Below are 27,726 nucleotides of genomic sequence, written 5' to 3'. Positions count from 1 at the left end.
TGTGAGGAGGGGTTTATAATTGGAAAGGGGTGAATGGAAAATACTCTCCATGAATCTTTAAGAGGAGCTCGATATATCCTAGGACTAATCCTCTTCTTATAGTAGGCATCCTTCCCTCTGGAATGCCCTCCTTACTACAACTGTGACAGCTACATTATCAAGCAGTCCACGAATTAGACATTCCAGACATTTCCAATGTGCTTAATTTTTATTAATCACATCAGCAATGCCTGGTGGCTATCCACATTTATTTACAAACAAACAAGCCCCTCACACATTTTTAAAAATAACAGTCTGTGGGCAACTTCTGACAATCACCTATTTATTTAAAACCATCAGCAACCATCAGTAAAATGGGCAACTTCAATTTGCTTCTCTCATATAAACATCAGCTATGTGATCAGTCTTTCATCTAGGGTAGCGGCAAGAAGGTAATGAGAGATGCTCTATGTTATCTGGTTCTGGGGATACTGTGTGTCCACAGATGGTACATTTGTATGCGAAAAAAAAGGTGAAAACAAGCAGTGCCTGAATCTTAAGTAACTATTTTCACAGATGGCGAAAAACCCAGCTGAAACTGTGCTTTCATGCACACACTTCCGCCAATGAAAATAAAGGTATAAATAACATGTGCATTTGCTTACCTTCTATTGCCGATAGGAGAACCCGGGAATGGTCATACGCGATTACATTTGCATATCTGTTCTTTGGTTTGTTTACTTCCAAGTTTGAATGTTCCCATGTGAACTGCTGGCCAGGGTCAATTGACTTCAAGAGGAAAACACACATATACAAAGTCAATACTGAATCACACCGGATTCCAGGCATTTATAACAAGTAATAAACATGATTTAAAAAGAAAATTCTGAAGTCATACTTCATCAAGATGACCTGAGCTGTGAGGGTGACCACTAATATAACTAGCATAACATGACATGATTAATCATAGACAAAACTGGTGACAGTCACCAACACTGTGTCAAATGAAAAAGAAATCAATACAGATGTTCTGTTAATACTGGAAATGAATGCTTTTTAAATTTTTCTACTTTTCCATTTCCTTTTCTGCTGCTCTGGTGTACAAAGTTATCTGGCTCAATAGTCCTTCTGATTCTGTGAATATTATTTTATCTTGATTATTTTCCATATTCTTTACTATCTGGACCAAACCTCACTCTTTAAGTTGACATCATTCACTAGCTCCATGGAGCACAGGCTTTACTGTTCTCTCCTCATTTACAGGCTCACATCTTGATGGCAACTTCAAATGTTGTCTGTTTCTCCATAACACATTATGACCAGTATTATAAGGCAATTTGTACAATTCAAAGAGTTAAGACAATAATAAAGAAGGGAGGTCAATTATATCTAATAATCATCTTTGTTAGAATATTAATTTATAATTTAATGCAGATAGGATCTAGTTGCTCTTTCATTTATTACTATATGTTTTGTATGTATCATTATGGGTTATCAGATTTACAAAGTTTGCTTTTTTATTATTTTAAACTTATTTTTTCTGATTTTTAATGCCTTGTTCAAAGTTATTCAATAATCTAAAATAAATAGTGCACAGATATAAAATAATAGATACATTTTTAACATTAAAGTAGAACTTCATTGTAAAAGTAAAATAAATTAAGACTGAACTCAGGCTTTGATTATAAAACTGGGGGTGATTTTTAATTTCTTGCAATGTTATGGAAATCGAAACACCTTTTCTTTTATCATAGGGTACATAACATTGGTATATGGAAACATGAATTAAGTAATTACATAAACATGACTTTAAATGATCAAAATTGAGTTTTCAGAAATAATGATCAATTAGATTTACATACAGGTAAAAACAAATTTTTAAAGTAAAGACACTATGTTATGTTAATGGAATCTGTACCAGTTATTTTTGAGGCTGGGCATTTTCCATGCTTTCATGTGTGTATGTAGAACTTGAAAATAAAACATGTACAACACCTGTACAATATTCAAGATGTATACATACATTTTGTGTTAAAAGGGATAGGGTTCACACGATAGTAAAACTTCACAAGTATAAAAAGTCAAGCCTATTAATGATCAAAAAAAGCCTTCACACCTACTAAAATTCTCAGCACTATAGACTGCAGCCTCCAGTTATTAAGGATTATATAATCCTTTCCCTTTCTTGGCCTATCTGAATCTATATAATGAACTAGTGCATCACTGAACAGCATTCAGCAAAATAATTGCCTATGCTTTAGAATCCAAAGGATAAATAACTTGAGGTCTTTCTAGTTACTTCTTCCAAGAAAACTCATCATTTTCCCTCCAGAATATACTCCTCTCCAAGTACTCCATGAGCTAAAGGGAGCTGAAGCAACCTTGAACTTCCTCCACAAAAAGCAGCTCCATTCAGTGACCAAGACCTTACTTAAAATTTTCTCAAATCGGTAGCAAATCTGCCATCCCTAAATCCAGTCCTTCAGTATCTGATATTTGATTGGAATCCCTCTTCTAACCTCTCATTCCAATCTGTTCTTCATACTGAAAGTGGTCTTTCTAAAGCTCAGTCCCGGACAGGCTAGGTCCCTGTTTAAGAACTTCTACTGGCTCTGGGTGACCTACAGCTTAAATTCTGAAATCTTTAGCCACAGTTCTACCTAAATACTTTGAGTCCTCTTTGCCAAGATGGTTCAATAAATGGGTCAATGTTTTTTTTTTTATGGGTTGAATTGATAAATGTTGAGAATAGTTCATAAAGAGAAACTGTGGAGTAAATCCTCCATATAACATGGGCATTAGAGAGCCGACCATGGAAACCACAGTATACTGTATACTAAAATGTTAATGCTTTAACACATTATCACACAGCTTCACAATAAAGTATGGGATCCTGAAATTACAACTACCACTGATACTCCACTTGACACTGAGCAGCATTACTGAGGACATAAACTTCTTACATATTATTCTCTAAAATATCCCAAGAAGCTCCTAAGCTCACTGATGTACAGTCCTTTGGCAGAAGATATTTCTCCCTCCGATGGCCTTGTTACTCAGACTGATTACTCACAGATGTGTAAAATGGCATGCATTTAGATGTGAAAGTGCATCTATCAACTCAAAGATAGTGTTAACTCATGTCCATTTCCACTCTTGCCACATATTCTCAGCCTTCTGGATGATGTATTTGATACCTCCATTGAAGAATTTAAAAACCATAACCAGAGGCAATCAAAACATGAGTTGTATGTCACATATGTTAATATGTTCAGGCTTAAAGTATGACCCATGAGAAGGTGACCTGCCGGTAACAGGATCGTTATTATTAACAGCTGCCAAGTCATTGTGCTTTATATGCAGTGTCAGGTCGAATTTACACAAGTGTAATGAGGTTGATATTGTTCTTCAAATTTTCCAGACAGGAAAATTGAAGTAAAGAAAGATGAACTCACTATACCTCACGAAGGGCTTCTCTGTGGCAGGCACAGGGCTATCCGGTGGCTCAGTAATTTGCTCTTGTAGCTAGACTCACATTTACCCTCAGACCCACTTCTGTGTGATTTCACAGTACCACTGATGATTAACAGCTGGTAATTACTAATCGTTAAGTACCACAGTGCCACTTAACTATCCTGAATGCTACTGCAAAATGACACCCAACACATGAAACACACCTAAACATAACTATCCTTTATGTCGCCAGTCTGAGGAATATTTTCTTCAGCTCATCATCCTGTGTCATTCTGGGGCAATTACATAAGAAATCAAGTTTAAAAATGAGGTTGGCTTCACATGGATGATAGAACAGATGGGAGGCAGCTTACATTTATACTTGTTTTACACAGATCAAATAAACATCGATTAAATAATGCTGAACTGTCTTTGTGCATCACACACTCATCCATCTGTATCTGTCTGACTGAACCTTTAGCAATACACAGCAGAGGTCATTATTTTGGGGCTTGTCAGAATGCTGAAAACTCAGTAAAGAATAACCATTTAAAGTAGGTGAGATAGAAGATCTTTTATATATATATAAAAAAACTGGTTGAGGAAAATCAAATTTCAATTATCCATGTTATTGAGGCAAACATATCCTGTATGAATAAGAATCTAATTCTCAAAACTCTCTTTTTCCCTCTTTCTTAGTGTTGGCGATGACATAGTTGCTTTGCCTCTGTTTTTTGGCTTCTCTTGCTGAGATCTTTTAAGGAAGAATAAAATAGCCAACATGGAGAAAGAGCAACACAGGTCTTAAGAAGTTGATTTCCACTTCAATCTCATATTTTTGGTCAGCCCGGAATGACCACGCACCTTCCTACTATAAAGTTAGCTGAGGCCAAGCCACTATTATCCAAACAACTTGAGATAAGCACCTTTGTTCTTAATGAATTAAATTCCTTCCTGCTGTTTGGTTTTCCTGAGCTTGACTCTCAGTTATCTCTACTCATCCTTCTGGCTTTGTTAATCCAAACAAGTTTTGGTCAGATACTCCTTCCCAGCCTTCAATACAAATTCTACCCTTGTAGCAGGAGTCCTGGCCACATCTTCTTGAACTTCCCTTGAGGGGAATTTTGCAAGTTGGAAATAAAGCAAGCTAGATTTAGTCAACCAAAAATTAATTAATGTTTAAAATAAAAAAGGCTATGTGACACCTGTACATTAAACTCTCACAGAATTCAAAAGCAACAAAGCTATTTCATCAGATTTACTTTTGGTTCTCCAAGCTCTTGAACAAGGCCCTTAAAGAATCAGTGGATGAACCTTGTGTAGCATCTAAACTTTACCAAAATGCCAAACCATTTTACATTGCTTCCTGTCTGCACACTTGGCATGTGACACTCTCTCCCTCTGCCACCTGCCCCCCATGTCCCCATAGCTTTTGACTGAACAATTCCAATAATAACAGATCTTCAACTCAATGGCTTTGCCTTACTGAGAAAAAGAGACCAGATAGGAGGAAAATTCCTTTGTAACTTAAAGAAGAAAGGGAAAGTCTAAAGTAGACACTTGTTAATATCAAATACTTTGCATTTATGTAGTCTTTAACTTGATGGTCTGAAAGTTCTATTTTTTTAAATCAATTAAAACTTTGTCTTAAAATAGGTAAGTGGAAAAATAATATAAGCTATAAATTGATGAATTTATAACTTTGCACTGTATTCTTGATAAAGAGCCAAAATTAAAATATAAGTATTTTTACCCATTAGTTCTAACTAACACTTCTGTAACCTTAACTGTTTTCCTTGTGTTTCACATATACTGACTCATTTCATCTTCACAAAAATCCTAGAAGTAGTTGCCACGATTATCACAATTCTATAGATGAGGAAACTGAGGAGCAGAGAAGTTGAATGACTTTTTTCAGGGTCAAACAGTTAAAAAGTCAGAGAAGCTGGGTTTGGGGCCCAGGTATTCCGGCCCACAGTCTGAGTGCCCCGCCACCACACTCTGCTGCTTCTCCGGCCAAGCTGGAGAAGATTCCTCGATTGTTTGACACTCGCCTTTTAAGTATTCTCTTGAAACATAGTGGGAAGGCTGGGAACTAAACTCTCTACAGTGCTTCTGATCAATATTTATAATTCCAAATGCAAAACAAGACAGTGCTCATACATTTGCTCATCATATTACCAGTCATTGAGTAGTTACATCCTGATATGAGAGTGAACTTTTTGGATAAAGCTGAAGTCATCATTTTAAAGCCCAGTCTTTAAATATGGTTCAGAAAAATTTCAAATTCTCTACCCAGAAGGAAAATTTAATTCACATGTGCAAAACACCATACAGTAACTGTTGCTCTGTATTCTACTTCTGCTCACTCCACCAAGACAAAAACCTCAAAATATTCCCTTTAAAAACTCATCAAAGAGAAACCACAAAAAAGAGACATCCTGTTTTTCTGTGTTTCAAAGCAATGCACAAAACTTTAATTACATAGAAGGAATAGACTGGCTACTTGACTAGCCAAACTCTGGGTCAGACTAACCATACTTTGTACAGGGAACTGAACTTTCGATGACCTTAACCTTAGGAGAAATACTCTCTTTCCACATAGCTCCCCATCAGTGGGCTCATTTGGTTCTTACATTTGCCTCCAGATATTCTCAAATTGTTTCCGAGGTGTGGATGAGCAATCTGCCACTGGCTGTCTATGCAATGAAACCTTTTTTCATTCTCATTCATTCATATTCTCTCTCCCCCTGTTTGAAATGATAAATTAATATGTATCCATTTGAAGAAGACCTACGTTTGCACAGTGAGGAAGGACTACATTTTGCATAGTCAGCAAAGGGCTGCGATTGGCATAATGAGTACTTTTGTTTAAAGAGAAGAAGATAAGTTCCGTTCAAACCAATAATGCTTTGAACAGTGGAATGTAAGGAAGGGGCAGAAAGTGTGATGATAAGCAAAGCATGCAGGTCAGAGCCGGGGTGCTGGCTTGCTTTCTGCTACTGGATAACTTTGGCAGATCATATAATATGGGTCTGCATGCTTTAGGCTTCTTTTTTGTATTAATGTCACCTCATCTTTTATCTCCCTTTAATTAGTTATCAAAACTTCCTAAGTCCCTCCCTATAAAAGCACCTCTGATCTGTGCCACCATTCGACTCTGAAGGAATGAAATTGGGACTTTTCACGACACTCATTGCTAACTAGTGAATGGAAGTGGGTGTTTTCTACCTTTAACTGTAGAGAGATGCACAATTTATAAACATGCCACACTTGCTAGAGGCATGAGAACATGTTTCAATCGGGTATTTCTATATAGCTATTTTTTTTCTTCAGATTATAACATTGCATTGACTTTATGCTCTGTCTAATGATCTGATTTGAAATTCTGATTAAAGGTGTTATGTAACAAATACTTATACAAAAGCACATAAAGTCATGTTAGTTACATTTCTAGAAATGATATGTAGAGAAGCCAAAAGGAAAACTGTCTTCGCAGGAAGCCATTCAGCCATATCAGCTGAGGAAACATTTGAGGCAACACTTTGATGAACATTTTCTTCTGCACTGTATCTTGCACTCAGGAGAAGCTATTTTATTTCTCTGAGGATACCATTTATTCCCAGAAGTACATTTAACTTTTGCTAACTTACTAATGGATTCAAAAGAACAAAAAAATAAAAACAACAAGAAACACTGGATTCTTTTTCAACTCAGTAGGAAAACACTATGTGATCTCAAGAATGCAGATAAGCCATTTTACTACTTTCCGTGCACGAATGTGGAAAAAGACTATTTCTGATAGATCTTTTCAAATAAGAGTTCAAAAGAGAAGATACAACTTTAAGATCGGAAGATTTAAAAGGCCAGATTTTTTATTATACTCTCCTGTTTAATGTGCCCCAGCATCTTCCCGGATGCTACTGAATGCAGAAGAAAGACATTCCTAGTTCCCAAAGGCAATGTTCTCAATGGCAATGATGTCTTTTAATGCTAATGTTTTAGTTTTCAGTAGTTAATTCCTACATCAAATTGAAGTAATAAGAAAGGATGCACAGAATTATAGTTGATGTTCTTAAAGACTGTAGCCTCACAGGTAACCATTTGTATGAATATAATTCACAGACTAGGATTTCTGATGTTTGGAAAAGCAGAAGGAATAAAAAATTGCAGGCAGTCTCGCACAAGAAAATGTTATTAGAAATTTATTAAACTACTCTGATTAAAGAGATAAAGTTGACTGAATTGGCAAAAAGTAATTACAATGTTTATAAAAAGAAGTATGTAAAAGTGGCCAAGTTACCTATTGAATGCAATCAATGTGAAGCATTCACAGTGGCATCTTTTCTTTTTCATGAGTAACAGGGCACTAGTTTTTAGCACCAAATTAACAAGATGAATGCAGTAATTCCTTACCACTCTTTGTACATGTTGACACAGCTGTACACAACCAAAACTATTAAGTGAAATATTATGTGTAATGCACCAGATGCAAAATTATCACTAAAAGAAGGTAGATGTTTTACTTTTTCCTCCCTCTACTCACTGACTATATAAGAACACTGATTTAAGACAACCTTAGCAGCCAAGTGATGCCTGCTTTCTCCCTGATGCTAAGCGTATCTCCTTAGACACTGAAGCATAAAACTGAAGCAACTGCCCAGTTCATTTATGCAAAGAAATCCATTTCTACCCTCCCATTTGCTATGTAACAATATGGCCATCTATATAACATGGCACTCGATCTACTTTTCTAGCAGAGATAAAAAAACAAACAAACAAAGAACACAAGTAGCCACTTATATTTCTCAATTTTGCCATTCTGTTTGGTACTGGAGAATTGACCATTCAGAAATACAATGCGAAAGCAGACTCAAAGAAAAACCGATTGATGAATGAATAGATTGATTTTATAATTATGTGACTTACAACAGCATAGGGAAAATAAGGAAGATAAATCATTATCTTGGTTTTTGTAAGTTTGACTTGTTGAGTTTTAAGTGATAACATTAATTCTTCTTTATCAAATGTGGAAATTTGTAAGCTAAATTAAAAACACACTAATCTTTCCTTATTTTACTTTGCATCGTGTGGACAGATGTATTTTTGATTTCCAGCATTGCCTTGCTTGCCATTTAATAAAGAGTTTGTTAAATCTGTTTCCTTTTCCATATTTAGAGATGTGAGAGGAAAAACAGATGAATTTCCAAATTGAAATATTAATAAACTTTTATTAATGTTCAGCCAGTGTCTTTCAAATCTTATTTCCTGGTTCACAAAAAATAAAAATTCTAAATCTGAAATGCAATGAGAAAACATGATGCTTCTTCCAAGACTGTGACAGAACACAGAAAAGCCCAAATAATCACTTAAAAATCCCCCTGCCCCTTTCCATCCCCAAATGCATTTAAAGTAACTATCTGGTTGAAACATGTGTTTCCACATGTGTCTTTTGGTCACAATATGTATTCCAAAAACTCCTTGCTGTTAATATCATAGTCCTTAATACCATACTGAACATAGGCTTCTAATTAAAGGACACACCCAGGTTAATCATTACTACTTATACCCATGACACTCAAGTAGATTAGAAAGAATTTACAGTCTCAGGCATGTATACATGTGACATGCTTCTCTCTTACACATGACAAGCAAACTAGAAAGGCTGGAACAAACGAATGCAATCTAGAATGTTAGCACTTAATTTTTTGCTAAATCTTGATTTCAAGGATTGATTTGTAAAATTAAAGACTATTCTAGGTAAAAGATTATATTGGAAATATAATCACTATCTGGAGGTCCTGCTGGGGATCACCGTGCCTTCCCATCTGACTCACAGTAATCCCACTGTGCACCTTCTTCCAACTAAGCTGTCACTGATTCATCATCTCCTAGGGGGACACTGCAGACATACTGTGAGGCACTAAACTTTGCTTAAGGCCTTGAAAATGAAATAGATGACTTTCCCCTGGATAAATGTGTAAGATAACCATTGCAGAATCACTATAATAGTTTAAAAAAAGGAAAAAAGAAAAAGGAGAAAGCCTTAATATATTACAATAGGAGATTGGTTAAATGACTTATTGTATGAAAAAAATATGAAGCTATTGAAACTGCCATGTATACCAACATAAAGATGTCTTCTTTATTAGGTAAAAGAATGATTTTAACACAGTACTATTTTTAAAATATGACATACATACACACTATAAAATATACCCATATATCTAGATATTTATAGATATAGATACATGTAGATACAAACATAAAGACATAGAGTATTAAACATCAATGTTACCAGCACTTCTCTCTCAGATGTGGGATGTGGGGATTGATATGTTAAAGTAATTCATCAAGAGGCCATTAGACTGAGGTGGCTCTAATGCTGTGGCTGCCTATGTAAGCAAATCCAAATCTAAGCATATAAATGGCTCAAGGTTATGAAATCAAAATGCTAAGGACAACTAATCACTAACAGCCAACTCGGCTTTAAGCTATAGCCTATTGATAATTTCCTTTCTTTGCTTCCACACTTAATGTCTTTCCCTCGGCTCCTATTGGCAGAGTGTGCCTGACTGCTTCCATTTCATGCTGCTTGATTCAGATAGATTTTTGCTCAAATAAACTCCAAAAATTCTAATATGACTCAGTTTATCTTTTAATGATGATTATTTTAATATGCTATATTTGTTATCTATGTTTTTTAATTTTTCAGTTGTGACCATTGTACTATTTCCCTCAACTGGGGACAGGACAGTTGCAGAACCCTCTTCACAGAGGCACATTTTACTTGTCCTGCTAGAGGCAGAGGAGCAGAGTATAAGACTCAGCGCTCTGGAGGGTATTTTGTGAAGTCCATGTCGAGTGTTCGGCTGGCTTCAATGGTCATGTATGGAGATAAAGGTCAATGCAGATTTGTGACTAAAAAAAAAAAAATATTGGAAGGTCCAGCATAAGATGAGACCATCTCCCTCTAACCTTATCAAAGAATGGTGCTGAGAAGTAATCAGGTTAAAGGATATTTTTGATGATAATAATGATGACAATGATGAGTGCATCATCATTATGCACCAGATCTTACGTAATTCTTAAAACAAATTCAGATACCATTATCTTCATATTACAAATAAAGAAACTGAGGCCAAGATGAGTTAAGACACTTCCATAGATCACCGTGGTCTACAGAACAGCAGAACTGGGATGTGAATCCAGGCTTTCTGACTTTTAAGTCTGAGCTCTTAACTACTATACTTTAATGCACATATATATGTAAGTTACAACTTTAAATATATACTGTCATAAAGTTCTATTCCTTATTTCAAAACTGTGGACAGCAGGAGCATAGATTAAACACCAGATGTCTGTCTCAGTTGGGTTTAATGATACATTCATCTCATAGTGCTTTTCATTTCCAAAATTTTTTGAAAATGAAAGACTATAACTTTCTATGTGGTTCAATTTCAACATGATTCTTATCAAATTTAAGAGAGATCTTAAGTATAACCTTTACCCCATGTAATTAGGAACAAAGAGACACAGGATTTCAATCTCTGTCATTCCACCCTCCCAAACAAGTTGCCTGTCTTTTTATGTCTCCCTCTCCATCACAAGCAAACATACACCACAAAGTGTGCAGGAAAAGAGAGAACACTGTTATACACTCCTTCCTGGGAACTGAATAGTCACAATGGAGCAAAAGGTAGTATTGGCAGAAACCACTGAGAATGGTGAGAGACCAATAACTCATGAATAGCAAGTCTGTACTAACAGTTTTAATGATTGTTCTAATGGCTTAATGGATGGCACTTTAATAGGATTTCTAGTACAATCCTTCTGAAAGCTTGTGTTCAATAAATCTGTCATTAACAAAGACCTGGAATGCTTCACCACATCACCATAGTTTACTGAGTGTGAAACAACAAAATTATGGCAGTTGTCGTCCTATATTACCATCCTCATCTCAAGTATTCTGTTAACTATTGAGAGAGAGACAGCTGCCTGCTCAAAATGTTAGGTTGCCAGTGAAAGAGGCAGGTTTGTACTAAGGGAATGTAGTACACATTAAACAAAATACAACAAAAAGCTCACAATCATACATAATGTGTACAAGGACCAAAGTAGAACTGGTAACTGTAACTTGAAATATTTGCTGGAGTTCTCTTGGAAACAGCTTATTGAATTCTTTGGGTGATTAGTTTTTGAATGCCTATAGCACTTTTTCTACATTTTTCTCATATTATTTTATATTGTCTTGTTTCCTGTACTGACTTGAAGTTCTTTTAAATCAGGGCTTGCCATGGTGTGTCCCTCAGCGTGCACACCACTGCTATGGAACAGGTGAATTGGCTATAATCAGTCCCAGTGAATAATCCTAAATTTCAGCCTTTGGCTCCTTTTTTGCTCTGTCCATGTCAGAGGTTCTCAATTCTGACTTTTTGAGCCTGGAATGCCTCTTGTCTAGAGAGAACCTACTGTTTTTCTAAGTCCTACATTTCTTTCAAGGTTCAGCCCAAATTCTCTTGCCCCAGTCCACTCCTGCCTAGCGCTCTCTCCCGCCTACCCTGACTGGCATCCGTCAATGTAGAGGGCAGCACAGAGCATTCTTTGCCAGTTCTCTTAGAAACCTATTTAAATTTATTATTATAACTTGTATTTTCATTTGATAACTCATTATTTCTCCAATTCTATTGCTCATTTCTGAATGAAATGCAGTGTCCTACATATCTTTGTAGTCTATAAAAAGACTGACCCAGTGCAGGCACAAGTAAAATATACGGATATAATTTTAACAATTTCAGATTTTTGTCTCACCTTCTATGAAAATCCTTTGAAATTAGGAAACTCATTTCTTTTGTAATCACACATTCACCCCTAATTTATAATGCTATCTTGAAATATATACAAAGATTTTGAACCTGAAGGTAAAAGACCGATATGTTCTTCAGATTATCTTCCCTATCAATGGGATAGCTATAAATTCATTGACTTTACAGCAATATGTATCAATTATCAAGACTACTGGAAACAACACAATTCAGTTAAGCTATACTTCATTAATGTTTCACAGATTGAATAAAACATAGAGTATGTTAGAGGAATAAAAATATCTCTCCTCAGATCCAATGTAGGTGAAATCTGAACAGACACTCTACCTTGGGGATCTGTATATGTCTATTTACAAATAATGCTACTGTAAAAATGACACTTTTTTTTCAAAATTGACAGTATGATCAATCAAGCTATCCAATAAAAGTAAATGGATTTTATTATGGAAAAGAAAAATAATTGTATTTCAGTTCACTTAAAATACCTACTGTTCATTAAGAAAAATTCTTAAGAGTATAGGCTCTGCTCTTTATTACACCACATAAATCTTATTGATTCCAGTTTGAGGGTATGCCTCGATTACAAGACAGCAAACAAAATACAAAGAGGGTAAACAATCTTATAAATAACAAGATGGGTAAACTAACAGACATAAAGGACATGTTCCAATAGGTGAACCTCTTTTACCAATATAGATATTAAAGTAGAAGGAGGCTACCTTAACTAATTATCTATAATAAGGGAAGAAGAGAAGGAGATCTATAAGATATTTGAGCATTTCTTTCTGGGAGTATATACTTCATCCAGTTAGGGAATTCTGGTTCAAATTATAATACAAACACTCTGCTCAATAACTGCTCACAGCTTAGAGAAATATTAGCTTTTGCCACAGAAACATAAGAACAAAAGCTGTTCCTTTATCTAACATACATTCAAGTAACACAATATAAGAAAATGAGTTTTCTCTAAAATGGACCCCAAAACCTATGTTTGAAGGATATTTTTTTTTGTCCAAGTAATTAGCAAATATAGATTTTAGATAGCTGCTAGCACTTTAACTGGATTCTAAATCCTTGAATACACTGAATATTAGAAAACCAAAAAATTCCATCAGCCCTCACATGGTGGATACAATGAATAGAGATAAAAATGTAAGTTGCATTACTCCTCTGGAGTAAAACCCATAGTTGCATAATATGGGGATCCTGACAAAATCCAGGTATTGCAGGTTTGGCCCAAATTTGGTTATAAACCTGAAGGGGCACACAGGCTCAGAATTCAAGGGTAGGCATTACATACTATTCATCTTTGTACCCCTCCAGTCTAGCAAAGTACCTGACACAGAATGAGAACTCAGTGAAGGTCGGTTGCCTGAGATGGGCTGGATACAAGGCTGGAAAAAGAAATGAGCCTCTAAAGCAGTGGACATTTATGTTCTTGGAATTTTTTTTTGGAAGTAGCCAGTATTTTTAGACTTGGTCTTCCATCGCCTACAGGGATATTTGGAAGAAATGAGCAGCTCGGTCTCACAGAGTTCATTTGTTTATTTGCTAATGAAAATGATAGTCCTTGGTCTATGGCTTCACAAGTGGTGGTAGTGGGAATGATCTGGATCAAAAACAAAGAAAGACTATATCCCCTTTTCAAAGCAAATGAATCCCAAAAGCAGATGACCTCTTAAGGAAACCAAGATGTTCTTTTCATGCAAATATATTTATGATAAAACTACGGAGAGATACATACTGAACCTACCAGTCTTTGTGAAGCTTGCTAGAAGGTTTTCAGCTTTGACAAAAAACCATTTTCCCTCTCAGAGTTGGCCTTGAGACAGGCATACTCTAGATCATTTTTCTTTACAGACACTGAGAATGTAGGAAAAGTGAGTTCTGCAACCAGCACTCTGCTGCTGTTTATTTCAGGCAGGGGAAAGAATGGCTTCCCTGTCTTTGTACAGAATCATTGTCAGGGAAACTTGAGCTCCTGCCTGGTCCTGATAATATATTGCCCAAAGGAGGTCCACCCAGGAAAGGCAAAGGTAGTCCCACACCTACACAGAGGGCTGCTGCTTTTGTGTCCCTGGAGGCCCTCTGTGGCAGTACGACATTATAACCTGATGAATCATCTTTATTCATGACTTGAAAATGATGTCCATCTTGATATCATGTTATGCTTGGGAAAAGGGTGCTACAAAGAGCAAACCAGGTTCCTGCTTCATTTTTAAAACATAGTCCTACATTCATTCCAGAAACATTTGCCATGCTGACCATAGGGCTGCCTCAATAAATATGACACATTTCCTGTCCTGAAGAAGTTCAATGTTAGTGGAAGACACAAATAAAATACTAAAGACTGCAATCCCATGTAACATTATGGATTCAAGTATGACAAAGGACAAATTAAATCTGCTACATAGACAGTGATAGGCACCTGTCTCACCTTAAGATTGGGCTTCTGTATTTAAGCTTCCCCCAGATGTTGACAATAGTATTTTCAAACACCACCACAGTGCTACTAGCTACCTCCATCAGCCGTTTAAAAGCAATGCAAACAAAAGAAATACTATTAATTTTCACCAAAATGTGTGTGAGTGGGGGAAGCAGAGGGCTCTTTTCCTTGGTTCTTATTAATATACCCACTTAATGTTCAAATATGAAATATATCCACCAAATTGTACAGTTTAAAATGGTGAATTTTATAAGGTATAAATTATATCTCAATAGTAAGATAAAGAAAAATACATAAAATACATCACAAAATTTATTTATTTTTGCCTAGAACCATTTTGTCTCTTTCAATAAATAAAAATCACCTCTTTCACAATCCTTGATAGCTACATACATTTCTAGTACTGTCTATAATCTGGGTTCTCATATAGAAAACAAAAGCTATTTAATGTTTCAAGTCAACCTGACATTCACATGTACTACTGCAGTTTTATTTTTAGAAAACATGTCCCTTTATTCATTGGTCTGTTTTTATCTTGGGAGTCCACCTAGATAGATAATGTCAGCTGTTGCATACTTTAGATGCAAAACTGGCTGAGTGACCTCAGCTACATCACATAACCTCCACAGTGGAAGCTTTATGACACCGATTTAAGCCCCTGAAACTTCAGGGCTTTTTTTTTATTTTTTTGAGATAATGGGAGAATCCTTGAGCTGTGACAGGCAGATCAATATGGAAGAATAGAAAAGGAACAAAAAGGAAATCAATGCCCAGTTGCACAACAACACCAACTCCAATGTTTAGGCTGAAAATTTGTATTCTCTGCATGTCTCAACTGATGACAAGGAGGTACATTAATTACTGTGGGGGTGGGGTGAATGAGACCAAGTTCTCCTACCTTCGCTAATGCAGCATCCTAACTGTTCTTAATGCAAAGGGAGGCAGCATTTCACTGTTCATTGACTATACTAATATGGTCTCTCCATCACTTCAGCCACCTCTGCACACCCGAGGTATAGATCGCCAATAGAAGAGACGGGACCTACACCTGCAGGGGGGCTGGTGGGGCACATCAGTACAATGAGAAAACAAAACAAAAAGGGAAGCCTGGGCATTACAACATTATCTTTCTAACTTCTAGTTTTAATTTTGTTTGATAATAACCAGAGAATCAGAGTTTCAGGGTTGGAGAGAGGGAGAATCTACAAATTTCACTCAGTGGCATTACCCATCTGCTGCTATACTTCTGCCTTGTCAATCAAGCTCATGAAGTTACATGACACTGGCATACTATTCGCTTTAACAGAAGTAAAAGCTGGGGCCAAAACAAACAACAAAGAACCCTGGAGCTAATGGAAATGAATAAAAGTAGGCAATGAATTTGCACACTCCTGCATTTGAAATATGGCAAACTTCTGATTGTGAAGGGATAGCTTCTAACTTTTTCTATCATTTATCTGCTTTTACATGAGATTGAGTTGCACTTAAAAGAGGATTTTGCATATATGGAAGAATGTTTTAAAAATCTTTAGGGTGAATGTTACTTTATATCATTTTAGTAGATTTATGAAACTTTTTATTGTAGCAAGTTCTCGTTTCATCCTGGGTCTTACAGAAATAAAGCTGGAATTTTATTGACAATAGGAAGAGAACATTTTGCCAGTGTATCTTTTACTTTTTTCTCATCTTTAGGATTAAATAAGTAAGTAGACTCTGGTCTACAGTTTAAAATGCAAAGACATGAGCAAGTCAATGCCAGCTCTCCTTTCTGAGAGTTAAAATTGGGTCTTGAAACCTTCCAACCCTTCACATCTGCTTCTGCTTCCTCTCCACTTTCTTCCCTAGTGAATGGGTAAGTCCTGAAGACACCCCTGTCACTGTTACGTAGGGAAGTGCTCATGTCCATGTGGCAAGGAGATGACTTGCAGTCCAATGAATCAGATATATCTTTCAACGTTCAACAAGGTCAGAGTGGAGTGTTAGTTATTCCTCTTCATGGATAAACTATAAACTTTCATCACTTTCAAACTTGCTACTTTTTAATAAAAAATAAACAAGAACATGATGGGGGTAGATGGTTATAAAGGTTCTAATCCAAAGGAAACAGAGTCCTAACTTGCTGTTGTTCAAGGAATGTCCGTGACATTGAAAAACAAAAACAAAGTATATCAATGAGAAATCTGGGTTGATATGCCTTATTTGAGATCAGAATATATTCATGAATATGATGCAACCAGCTTAATACAGATACTGACAGAAAATTTGTCTTACTTTAAGATTATAATGAAAATGGTTGTGGAGTAAATGATCAGAGGGAACTTCTCAGAGTGGTGATAATGTGACCCTGACACCAAACTATGAGGGTTCATATCCCACTTCTGCTGCTTATTAGCTGCATGACCTTGGACAAATTACTTAATTTTCCTGTGTTTCAGTTCAGTCCCCTCTTCCATAACATGGGGATACTAATAGGGCCTACCTAGCAGGACTGAATGAGTTAATATACGTAATATTCTGAAGAGTGACAGGCACATAGAACATCCTATACAATGGGTTTGCCATCATTATTATCCTCACAAGGTTCTTTCCAGACTGTGAAGCCCTAAGGAAAGGCCAGGTATTATTATCATAATATTAAAATGTTATGTGGATTAATACCAAGGAGGAAGGTATGAAGGAATATTTTGCAAAACTGGCAGGAGGAGAGGGGAGAAGGGGAGAGAGAGGGAAGGAGGAGGTGTAAGGACCAGGGAGGAGGGGAAGAGGGAAGGAGAAGAGAGGAGGCAGGGGAGGGGGAGGGAAGAATGAATGAAACCGAGGCCCTCTGGAAGCCTCTGGCTTGAGTCTGCATGCGGGGTGCACCCCGTCGCTAAGGAAACTTACTCGGCAAGGGAGAAGTGATGGTTCTGAGTATGGCGCATTCACAAACTTTTTAGAGTGAAAGAGTTCAATTGCTGCTTCTGTGATGACGAAAAGGCTAAGGCTTCCCAAGGCATTGCTAAATCCACAAGTTCGCGTAACGTCTGAATGCTTACCTCCTCTTCTGCCCCCTCTGTAATCCCCAACGTGGTGGTATGCCCAACAATTACTTTTCAAATAGAATGACAAACTATTTTGGCACAGTCGAAAAGCCATGGCAAATAATACTGCCACTAACATCCATTAAATTTAAAAAGAAACACAAAAATAAGTAAAGACATTCCTATTGGGAAGCAAAGGGCTCTCTGCTCCAACCCTTGTAGTGGCACTGTTAAAATTCCCCCCCAAAAGCTGTGCGTATAAGTGACATAGACAAGGAGGCATTCATCTGGGCCCTGGTGTACTTACACTTTAGGAGTCAAGGCTAGAAACCATTTCCATGACTTAAGAGTACTTTTGAGATCACTGCCTCAGCATGTAGTCATCACCTGTCCCACCTCACCTCTCAGCGTGACTCTGATGTTCCAGTGACAGGCACAGAATGCACTGGGGTCCCCCAAATAATCCACGCCCCACCTCAGCTCTAGGCCTTCGCATGTGCATCTCCCTCAGCCTGGGATCGTGCATTTCTAGGAAAAGTCAGTGACTCTTGCACTCAGATGCTCTCTGGGGAGCCTCTCCTGAGTACACCCCTTCTTAAACTCCCCCTCCCACCAGCACCCCCATGCCCTTATAATTAGTGGTTCTCTTTTCTGTTACTCCTAGGAAACTACAGGCTCATCTAGGGTGGACCATATTTCTTGATCACTTCTTTATTTTCTAGTAAATGTTTGTCAAACAGAGGAAGGCATTCAAACTGTTCCTCTTATAAATAAGGAAATTGAGTTTAGGGGAGTTAAACAGCTTGTGTAGGGACATTCAAATTCACAGCAGAGGCTTGAGGACGGGATCTACTTATAGGTGAAAATCACTTTTTCTGGATACTTAATGTGGATTTAGTTTCCAGAAATTCCACTCTGTATGAAATATGAAAAGAAGTTTGGAGACATGATAATCACCCTCTGTCTTTATCACCACTTACCTTCTCCTAATTGCCCTCATTCAGCTCCTTTTTGGAAGAAGAGTGGAATGTTACAGAAGATAAAATGACTTGTGAAAATATTCAGTGTTATTAAGTGACTAGCATGTAGGTCAAGGGTATTAAAATCACTATATCAAGGGCCACTTCTGTTTGCTGCATGCTCGCTTTGTACAGAAAAGCCAGCTGCCTAACAGATATCCATCATCATCAACCTTCTGAGGGATACTAATATTCTTATCTTAAATAAGAGAGAACCAAGGCCATGAGGGGTGAAGTAACTGGTTCAGGGTCAAGGAACACAGCTACTAGTTGGCAGAGTCAAAATATGAACTATGTTTTCTCTGACTTCTAAACCCTCTCCAGCAGTGTGCTATTGTAGCCCTATAAGTGCATACTTATTACTCTGGCTCTAAAGTCCCAACTTCATTTTAAAATCAAAACAAAACTCAAAAAGCAGCCTTTTTTCCCCTTAGTTATTGCTACAGTCTCTTTGAAGTTCAAAGCTTGCTTTGGGACTAGAGACACTTCAGGATGAACTGTTTCCTGAGAGCCTTGGGCTCCACCTGGGAGCAGGTGGGAAGACAATTTGGACAATGTCCAGTGATGGTTAATGGCCAATTTGTTATGGTGAACTTGTGTGAGAACAAGGATTGGGAAAAAAAACTAGAGTTACAGGAGACTCCCCCAAGATGGTCACGACTCCCAAAAGAGAAAATCCAAAGGCTCAATTACAGAAAATACAGAGTTTAACACTGGTAAGAAAAATGTTTGAAGCTAAAAAAAAAAAAAAAAGGTGGGTACAAGAACATTTGATACTTCCAAGCAAAAATAAGCTTTGAAACCTGAGAATCTGGTTGCAGCTTGAGTGCTAAAACTATTGAAGTTCAGAAGGAATAAAAGACTATAAACACATCGACGCACAGCCTGGTTTGGGACACGTTTCTTCTAAGGTGAGTTGCTATGTCTTGGTGTCCCAGTAGATTTGTTTACAAGATGCAGGATGGCAGCCAGCTGGGAAGGGACTGTAATTTCATGTCTTACTTGGCAATGCTCGTCTTCAGTAAAAAGAAAGCTAGCATCTCCTCAGATCGCCAACCAGCAGGCCCATCTTTACTATAAAAATTGTACCAGGCATTTAGTCAGTAGGTACTTTAGAGTGAACTATGAGGGGTCTGCATTAAAATGTATTCAATTTGATACTATCTAAAGATAATAACAGTCTGTTTTCTGAGAGAAAAGATCTGAGAATAAGGCTTTACTGGTGGTACATCAGGTGGAGATGCTGAGCGAGAAAAGCAGCTCTTTTTTACAGAGAGATACTCTTTGTTCCGTTTGCTCCTGTTGTTGGTAGTAACAATTTTGATCACAACAAAGAATTTCTGTGAACTGCAAATTTAGTCAGACACTGACCCAGACACATGTATTTGTTCTTCGTCTGCTGTGTGCCCAGTGGTGAGCTTGCTGCCATGGGGCCAACAGAATACAGAGAGGATGTAACCTGACCAGAAGAAGCTTATATTTGAACACAGGAAATGATTAGACTAAAAGAAAGGGCAACATGGTAAATGCTAATTGCACTGGTTTAAACTAGCAAGCTTTCTTTTTTTTTTCTTTATTTTTATTTCACTGAATTTAGCAAAGCCCTAGGGATTTGACCAATGACAGGAATGGAAAGAGGTCAGGGTTTTACTGATTCTAAGACATATTTCTTTTACATTTAATACCTCTGGAATTGATATTCATCTTTAAATTAATGGCACACATTTGATGAAATAACAGCTACTAAGACTACTGAGCACTGTGATCCCAGGCTCTGCTAAACATTCTGTATGTACTAGCTTATTTTTAATAAGTGCTGTCATTACTTCCTTTGTGGAGCTGAAGAAAGTAAAAGGCAAAGACGTTCAGTCATTTGCTTTAAGCTCACACAGCTTGAGCTGGGGGCCAAACTTAGGCAACTGGACCCCGGGGTTTGTGCACTTAGCCACTCTGTCATACTGCTCCCCCTGTGAGCTCAATGAGCAGAGGGCCCTAGTGGCAGGCAGAGGGATTTGGACCCTATCTGAAGCAGGAAAACTGCTATTTTCTTAAGGAAGTGACTAATGACTCCCCAAACCACACCCCCAATCCTATAGGATCAGGAAATTCCACTTTGGAATAGTGAATTTAGTCATTCATTTCCTCTGAAGGAAGCTAACTGGGTTTATCCATGTCAGGTATAAGAAGATTGTCATGAAATCACTCATTTTTCTTATACCATAACACAAACCACCAAAATTGGTTTAATAAAAAAACAAAAATTGTATCTCTTATGGCTCCTTAGTCAAAAATATTTAAAGTTGGAAGTTTTTCCCTGGTCTACTCTATTCTTCAACTTTGCACATGAGATTAAAATAAATCTCTGTCATCCAACACTTTGTTGCTTCAGGAAAATAGAGGAGCCACTTCTACGAAATATCCAGTGCACTCAAAGCTGGCAGAGCAGTCATGGGTGTGTGTGTGTGTGGTTTCTTGTTTGTGTCTATGTAATGCTCTAATGCATGTCCACCCTCATGAGTTAACACATAGATTATAAACTCACTAAAAGCAGATATGACAAGTGGTTTTGAATTGCAAATGCTCAGACATTTATGAAACATTTGGTAATGAAGGCTTTATGCCTATGAACTTACTCTGGCACACATGGTCAAAACACCAAGTCTTTTCCTAGGGAAAATAGAAATGTTTTCTTTTGTGGTCATTGTTTTTGATGACAGACAATTTTGTCTCTTCTGTAGGGAAATACAATGCTTACCATTGGGAATGAAGAAACTGTCTACAGAGAAAAGAAATGCATCCTTAGCATGTCACAGGAAAACCCCTGGGTTTTCTCAGGGATAGTCTTGTAATACACATTAGTGACCATTGTCATTCTGACAGAAGCTTTCAGTATGATGATTTAGCTGAAGACTTAGGTTTTTGGGCTCTCTAACCAGAGCATAGTAAGAAACACACAGTATAAGGTTTAGGTTTTTGGAATAGGCCAGTTAAGGTACAGTGTTCTTCTAAGAGCAAGAAAGGATGAATTTGTGACCTGGTTTAGCAACATACTTTCCTCAATCTCTTGTTCTTACCTTTTAGAGGAGAGGGTTCTACTATATATTCCTGAGGTCTATTCCAGCTTTCTGAAGTTTCTAGATGCCTTGGCCCTGTCTAAATACATGTTTTACTAGAGTGTCTCACTAGAGGCTAGAAGATTTCGGCCTTCTAGAAAAAGGTGCCACATACATGCTTTATTAAAACAGAAGGACAGGCTACTGATATCTGGAATGTTTCAAATCAGAGGCTCATTGTCATCTGCATAGACATGGGATGAGAGAGTGTTGCCATGAGTACAGGAAGGAAATCTCAGTATACTGGATGCTAAATGGTGGAGGACACATGAGCCTTGAGATCAAAGATAATACACACCTCCATGGAGGGCAGCAAAGACACTGGGACTGGGCTTTGAGGTGGGAACAAAGTAGGTAAGAGGTGTCCTTCCAGTAAGCCTTCTGTGTACCACAGTTTCTGGTTTCTCTCTGATCCAACAGAATGACTGCTCTTCAGAGCAGTTGTAATATACATGTTGAAGATAATACTAAAAGAGAGGGACAGCAGATTTGAAACTAGCTGTTTGATAACTGTTCATGCCTCTGTAACCTGTCATGGCAGGATGGACTGTGGTCCAAAAGGTAATTTGTTACATCAGCTGTTAGAACTTGGAAGAACATTTGCTGTTGTAACTATGTTTAAAAGGAGGTTATTACCTCAGTTCAAGCCACCAACATATATAAAATCTGCCATATACCTGACATGGAGTACATGTTACAGGACATGATTTCTGTGGGACACACAACCTGAGAACCTAACTGGGAGATAGTCTCACATCTTCTCTGACTTTGTAGCTTTTCTTGCTAGTGACCACTGGGTTCCTTTGTGCTGGAGTCGTGACCACTAGGGGTGGAGTCAAGAGTGAATTAACTCTATTTATAGAGAAGAAGAGGCTTATCTATGTAACTAAGAGAGAAGGTTGTTTATGTACTGTTTATTCACATTACAAAGGACAGTTGCAACCAATGTGCAGAAGTCAGTGCATCTCTACTTCCAGCAGTGCTATTTGTATGGTTAGGTAATTCGAGGATGTGTGTTCTTAAACTAAGAACTGCTTTGTAATCACAATTGTTCTTTTTGCCTCCAGTTTCTCCCCATTATATACACTGGTGAGAGGTAAACTTTCCCATAAACCCCCCTGCAAGTATGCTCTGAATTGTCAGTATTCTGAAAAAACTTTTATCGTGGGACTGATTGTACTTTATTACAATTTTTCATTAACATGTCTGCCTGTTTGATTAAAGAGTAAGTTACTTGAAGAGTAGGTATAGAAGGAACTTAATGAATACATTACTTTATTAATAAATTCATATAATTATCTCTCTACAAAATCCTTTCACTGGCTCTCTTTATAAAAATAATGCAAACTTTTGGCTACCATTTACTGAACTCCTTATTTTATATATTTATACACACACACATGCACACACATTGTACATGTGTCCTGGAGTTTATACACATATGAACCCACATTTCCTAATTCTCATAGCAGCACATTTTATGGATGAGAAATTATATGATTACATAACTGTGCAAGGTTACAGCCATGCAAAGTGTTCAAGTCAGAATACAAATGTCTGGGTCCAAAGCCCATGCGCTTCCACCATTAACCAGCCCTGCTTGGCACGGGTGAATCTGGCACTGGAAGCTCATTACAATTCTTGGCTCTCCTGCCCAGCTTCGTTTCGCCCAACTTTCCACCATCAGTAATTTGCTCCATCACAGCAAGGCTACTTAGAGCTCCACCCATCTCCACAAACACTTTATCAGGCAAAGATATCACCGTGGTCTCTCGTCAAAATGCAGATTCTTATTGAGTAGTTTGGATCCAGGAGTTTTGCATACAATTCTGCATTTTTAACAAGCTCCAGATTATGCCAGTGTTACTGTTCTGTAGTCCACACTGAGCATGAAAGTACTTTCCCTACAAGCTTTTGCCCCTACCCTTGTGGTACAATGCTCCTCACTCCAATGCTCCATAGTTGCACCAACAGCACCACCTTTGCTCCAGTACCTTCCCCAGTCTTCATCTCACTCTGACCTTTACTGAATCCAGGCAGCTTTCCAGCAGGACTACCAGGATCAGCACCTTGGTGGTGGTGCTCTTCTCACTGTATGCCTGCATTTAACTTCGCCTGCTAGACATCCTGGATCTAGAGGTTTCTCATAACTTCTGTATTCCTCTCAGAACTTAGCATAGTGCTTTTCTGCAGTGGTATATGGGGGATCATTACTGGTTCATCCCTCCAGCTCAGAAGCCCCCTCTCACAGTTGACTTCCCAAAATATATAAGAACTTACACAACTCAGTACAAAAAAAAATCCTACTGAAAAATATGTGGAGGATTTGAATAGACATTTTTCCAAAGAAGACATACAGATGTCCGACAGGTACATGAAAAGATGCTCAACAGCGCTAATCATCAGGGAAATGGAAATCAAAATCACAATGAGATACGACCTCACACATGTCAGAACGGCTGTCATCAAAAAGGAGAAATCAGTGTTGGCAAGGATGTGGAGAGAAGGGAACCTTTGTGCACTCTTGGAAAGAATGTGAATTGGTGCAGCCACTGTGAAAAATAATATGAAGGTCTCTTAAAAAATTAAAAATAGAAGCATTATATGATCTAAAAATTCCACTTCTGGGTATAATCTGAAGGAAACAACATCACTAACTCGAAGTGGTATCTGCACCCCTATATTCATTGCAGTACTATTTACAATAGACAAGATGTGGAAACAATCTAAGTGTCCATCGATGGATGAATGGATCAAGAAGATGCAGGATATATACAATGGGATATTATTCAGTCATAAAAAGAGAAAATTCTGGCTTTTGCAATAACATGGATGGACCTTGAGGGTATTTTGCTAAATGAAATAAGTCAGACATAGAAAAAGTAAGTATTGTACAATCTCACTTACATGTGGAATCTAAAAAAACGAAAAAAAGTGAACTGATAGAAACAGACTGGTGGGTACCAGAGTGGGGATCGGGGGCTGGGATAAGGGGTGACGGTCACCAAAGGATACAGACTTCTAGTAAGATTAGTAAGTCCTGGGGATATAATGTACAACATGATGACTGTAGTCAACAATACTCTGTATTATATTTGCAAGTTGCTAAGAGAGATCTTAAAAGTTCATATAAGAAAAACATCTGTAATTATGTGAAATGACAGAGGTTAATTAGACTTATTGTGATAATTATTACGCATATACACATTCGTCAAATTATTATGTTGCATGCCTTAAACAAATACAATGTTATAGGTCCATTAGGTCTCAATGAAATTGGGGAAAAATAATAAAATGGACATTCTTGGTTACTGCGGCTGACTTACTAAGCCAGTATTTCTAGTGTGGGGATCAGGAATCTGAATTTTAATTAGGTTCCAAGTGATCAATAGGCATTAGCTGATAGTTCTTGTGGCAAGATCTACACATAGTTCTGAATCAATCTAAAGATTCACCAGCCTAATGCCCTGGCTTTGCCAGTGATATACTAACTTTGAGGACTTTGTTCCCTGAATTCTGGATGCCATCCTCAAATTCTGGCTATTTAAATTCTGGTAAAACTTTGCAGTCTCCTATCAGAAAAATGAACACCTAAAGCATCTGTAAATACCTTCAAGATGCAGTTATACTAATTTCTCAGGTCCCTTCTTGCAGCTGTCATTGAATCCAGTGTCTGAGTCCAATTTCCTTTACAGGAAAGAAGCCCCTCACAGGGCCTAATAATGTTGCACTACAACTTAAACCTACTTTCTCCTATTCTGACTTCAGGATCAGTGCAAACAACTTTCATGCCTTTAGTTTTAGTCTTAGAATCAGAATAACAGATTTAACTTCATGCATCTTAAGCAGTCTGAGTAAACATAAACTCATCGGGGTTGGGCCAAAATAATTAGATGCTTAGAAGCAATTTGACTTGGTCTTTTTTCTGTTTTCTTCACTGAAAACCAGTAAAAAAGAAAAAAAAATCTATTCCAGTTTATATGGAAGATATTAAGTAAAAGAAAATATTTTCAAGTGCTTCTCTGTGGCCTAAAATATTATGTAGAGGTCTTTATCCTATTATCACAGATGAATACAACACTTAAATATCCCCTTCATGGCTGTTAAGGCACAGAAGAGTCAATACATGCCCAGGGAGCTTTAATCACAGATCATCACCATGATAAATGGTAAAGAGTCAGTGTGGACTATCATGTCAACAGCTATTGGGGGAGTTTTTAATGGGAGCATTGCCAGCATGCAGTTCATAACTACTTTCAAGGAGCACTTCTGGTCTAATGGCTAAATGAGTATCATTAGAGTAACTTTACATGTAGCCTTGCTCAAGAAATTCCATATTTAAAGGAGGCCAGTTATTGTAGTCAGTGTATATAACTGAGGTTGCTTTAGTGAAGCAAATACTGTTTATGGTTTAAAGTAATACTGGTAGAGAGTGAATTAATGGCTTATTAGCAGGTGGACCTACTGAAATTTAAATTTTTCATGACTCATTGCATAAGTCATAATCATAAAGTATTTAAGTGAGGCATGAAGAAAATATCACATAGCTAAAGAATAAAAAGAATCATGAAAACAAAGAGCGGGTTGGAGAGGTAAAAAATTTCTGGTTGGTAAAAACTGATGCTCCACTAAGAGTTTTTACGTTGCCCCAGGTGGCATTCATCATATGCCTTGTTTTCTTTCTTAAAACTTAATTTATAGTTGCAAGGCCAAATAAAAAACTATAGAAAACTGTTTTTAAGAATACTGCATTATTTAAAAATAGCCATTGTGACCAAGAAGAACAGGGAACAAATAAGAAGACCGTTTGAGAAAATAGGACAATCTACAATCCAATCTGAATTTCTTAAAATTTAAAACGTTTTCCTGAATGTTTGAAACAGTATAAAGGAAAACATAACTTAACCAATGAGAAAAAAAAATTCAAGCAAAATCTTCTTTGTGTTCTATTAAGTATTTGATGAAGATAAAAGACGTTGTATGCAAATTGAATAAAAGGCTATCTGGCTCTTGAGGGTGGAGGTGCCTGGGGCTTTGGCTCTGTCTTACTTAGCCAGCACAGTAATTTAAAATAATCAAAATTTGAAGATTTGAAGACTCCAGAAAAGTCCATGCAAATAATCCAGACTGCCACAGGCCCCATTGCTCCACATTCTCTTACATGGAACTTCTTCATATAGTAGGTACCCCTCTAGGCCCTTGAGGCTGGGGCTCCTCTCAGAGGCTCTCACTGACTGTGAAAGGGCAGTCAGAGCTGGTGGGCACAGAGAGATCATCTAGTCCAACAGCCTCATTTCACATGATAGAACAGAAACCAAGAAAGGTAATGGATGTGATTTAAGACTCCCATTAAGTAAATCCATAGAAACTATGGCGGTATTTGGACTGCTCAGGTACCCAACAACCTTTTGTTCAACATAACTACAAGATTTTACTTGTACACGTTAATCTTGTGCTAAGTTTAACTTGGCTTGGAAGAATAATGATGGCTTCTTGAATTCGTGAATTGTTTTTACTGTGGGTCCCTGCTGCTGGGCAATACCAGAAATACCCATTTTACAACTCTCCCCTTGATAAATGCCACAATATCCAAATATATGCATACATACATGTACATACACACACACGCGCGCACACACATATATATTTATATATACACACACAAAGACTTTTCATTCACTTTCAATAATTCACACAGAACCTTTAAGGCTGCTAGAATTTTAAGATACTATTCAGTTCATCATTGCTTCAAAAATGCAATTTTCTTGGAATACATTATAGCAATATTGGGAACATAGTATGAGGATGTCAGGATTAAAATTTTATTAATAGCTCTAGTAAGACTGGAGGGTAAAATCACGTGTATGTACT

The 27,726-nt window shown here is 37.3% G+C and overlaps 1 protein-coding gene across 30 annotated transcripts in view; it reads right to left on the bottom strand.

Moving 5' to 3' along the window:
- Positions 1-27,726, bottom strand: part of PTPRD (protein tyrosine phosphatase receptor type D) — a 2,165,650-nt gene that overhangs the window by 76,396 nt on the left and 2,061,528 nt on the right. For all 30 annotated transcript variants that reach the window (XM_073228519.1, XM_073228521.1, XM_073228522.1 and 27 more), the window contains one exon: positions 645-768. In XM_073228519.1, coding sequence (XP_073084620.1) covers positions 645-768 — 124 coding nt within the window. The remainder of the gene's footprint in view (positions 1-644; positions 769-27,726) is intronic.

This window comes from Manis javanica, chromosome 2 (assembly GCF_040802235.1).
Source record: "Manis javanica isolate MJ-LG chromosome 2, MJ_LKY, whole genome shotgun sequence".
In the NCBI taxonomy this organism is placed as follows: Eukaryota; Metazoa; Chordata; class Mammalia; order Pholidota; family Manidae; genus Manis; species Manis javanica.
Note: the sequence above shows the minus strand (reverse complement) of the source record. Positions and strands in the feature narration are given on the sequence as shown.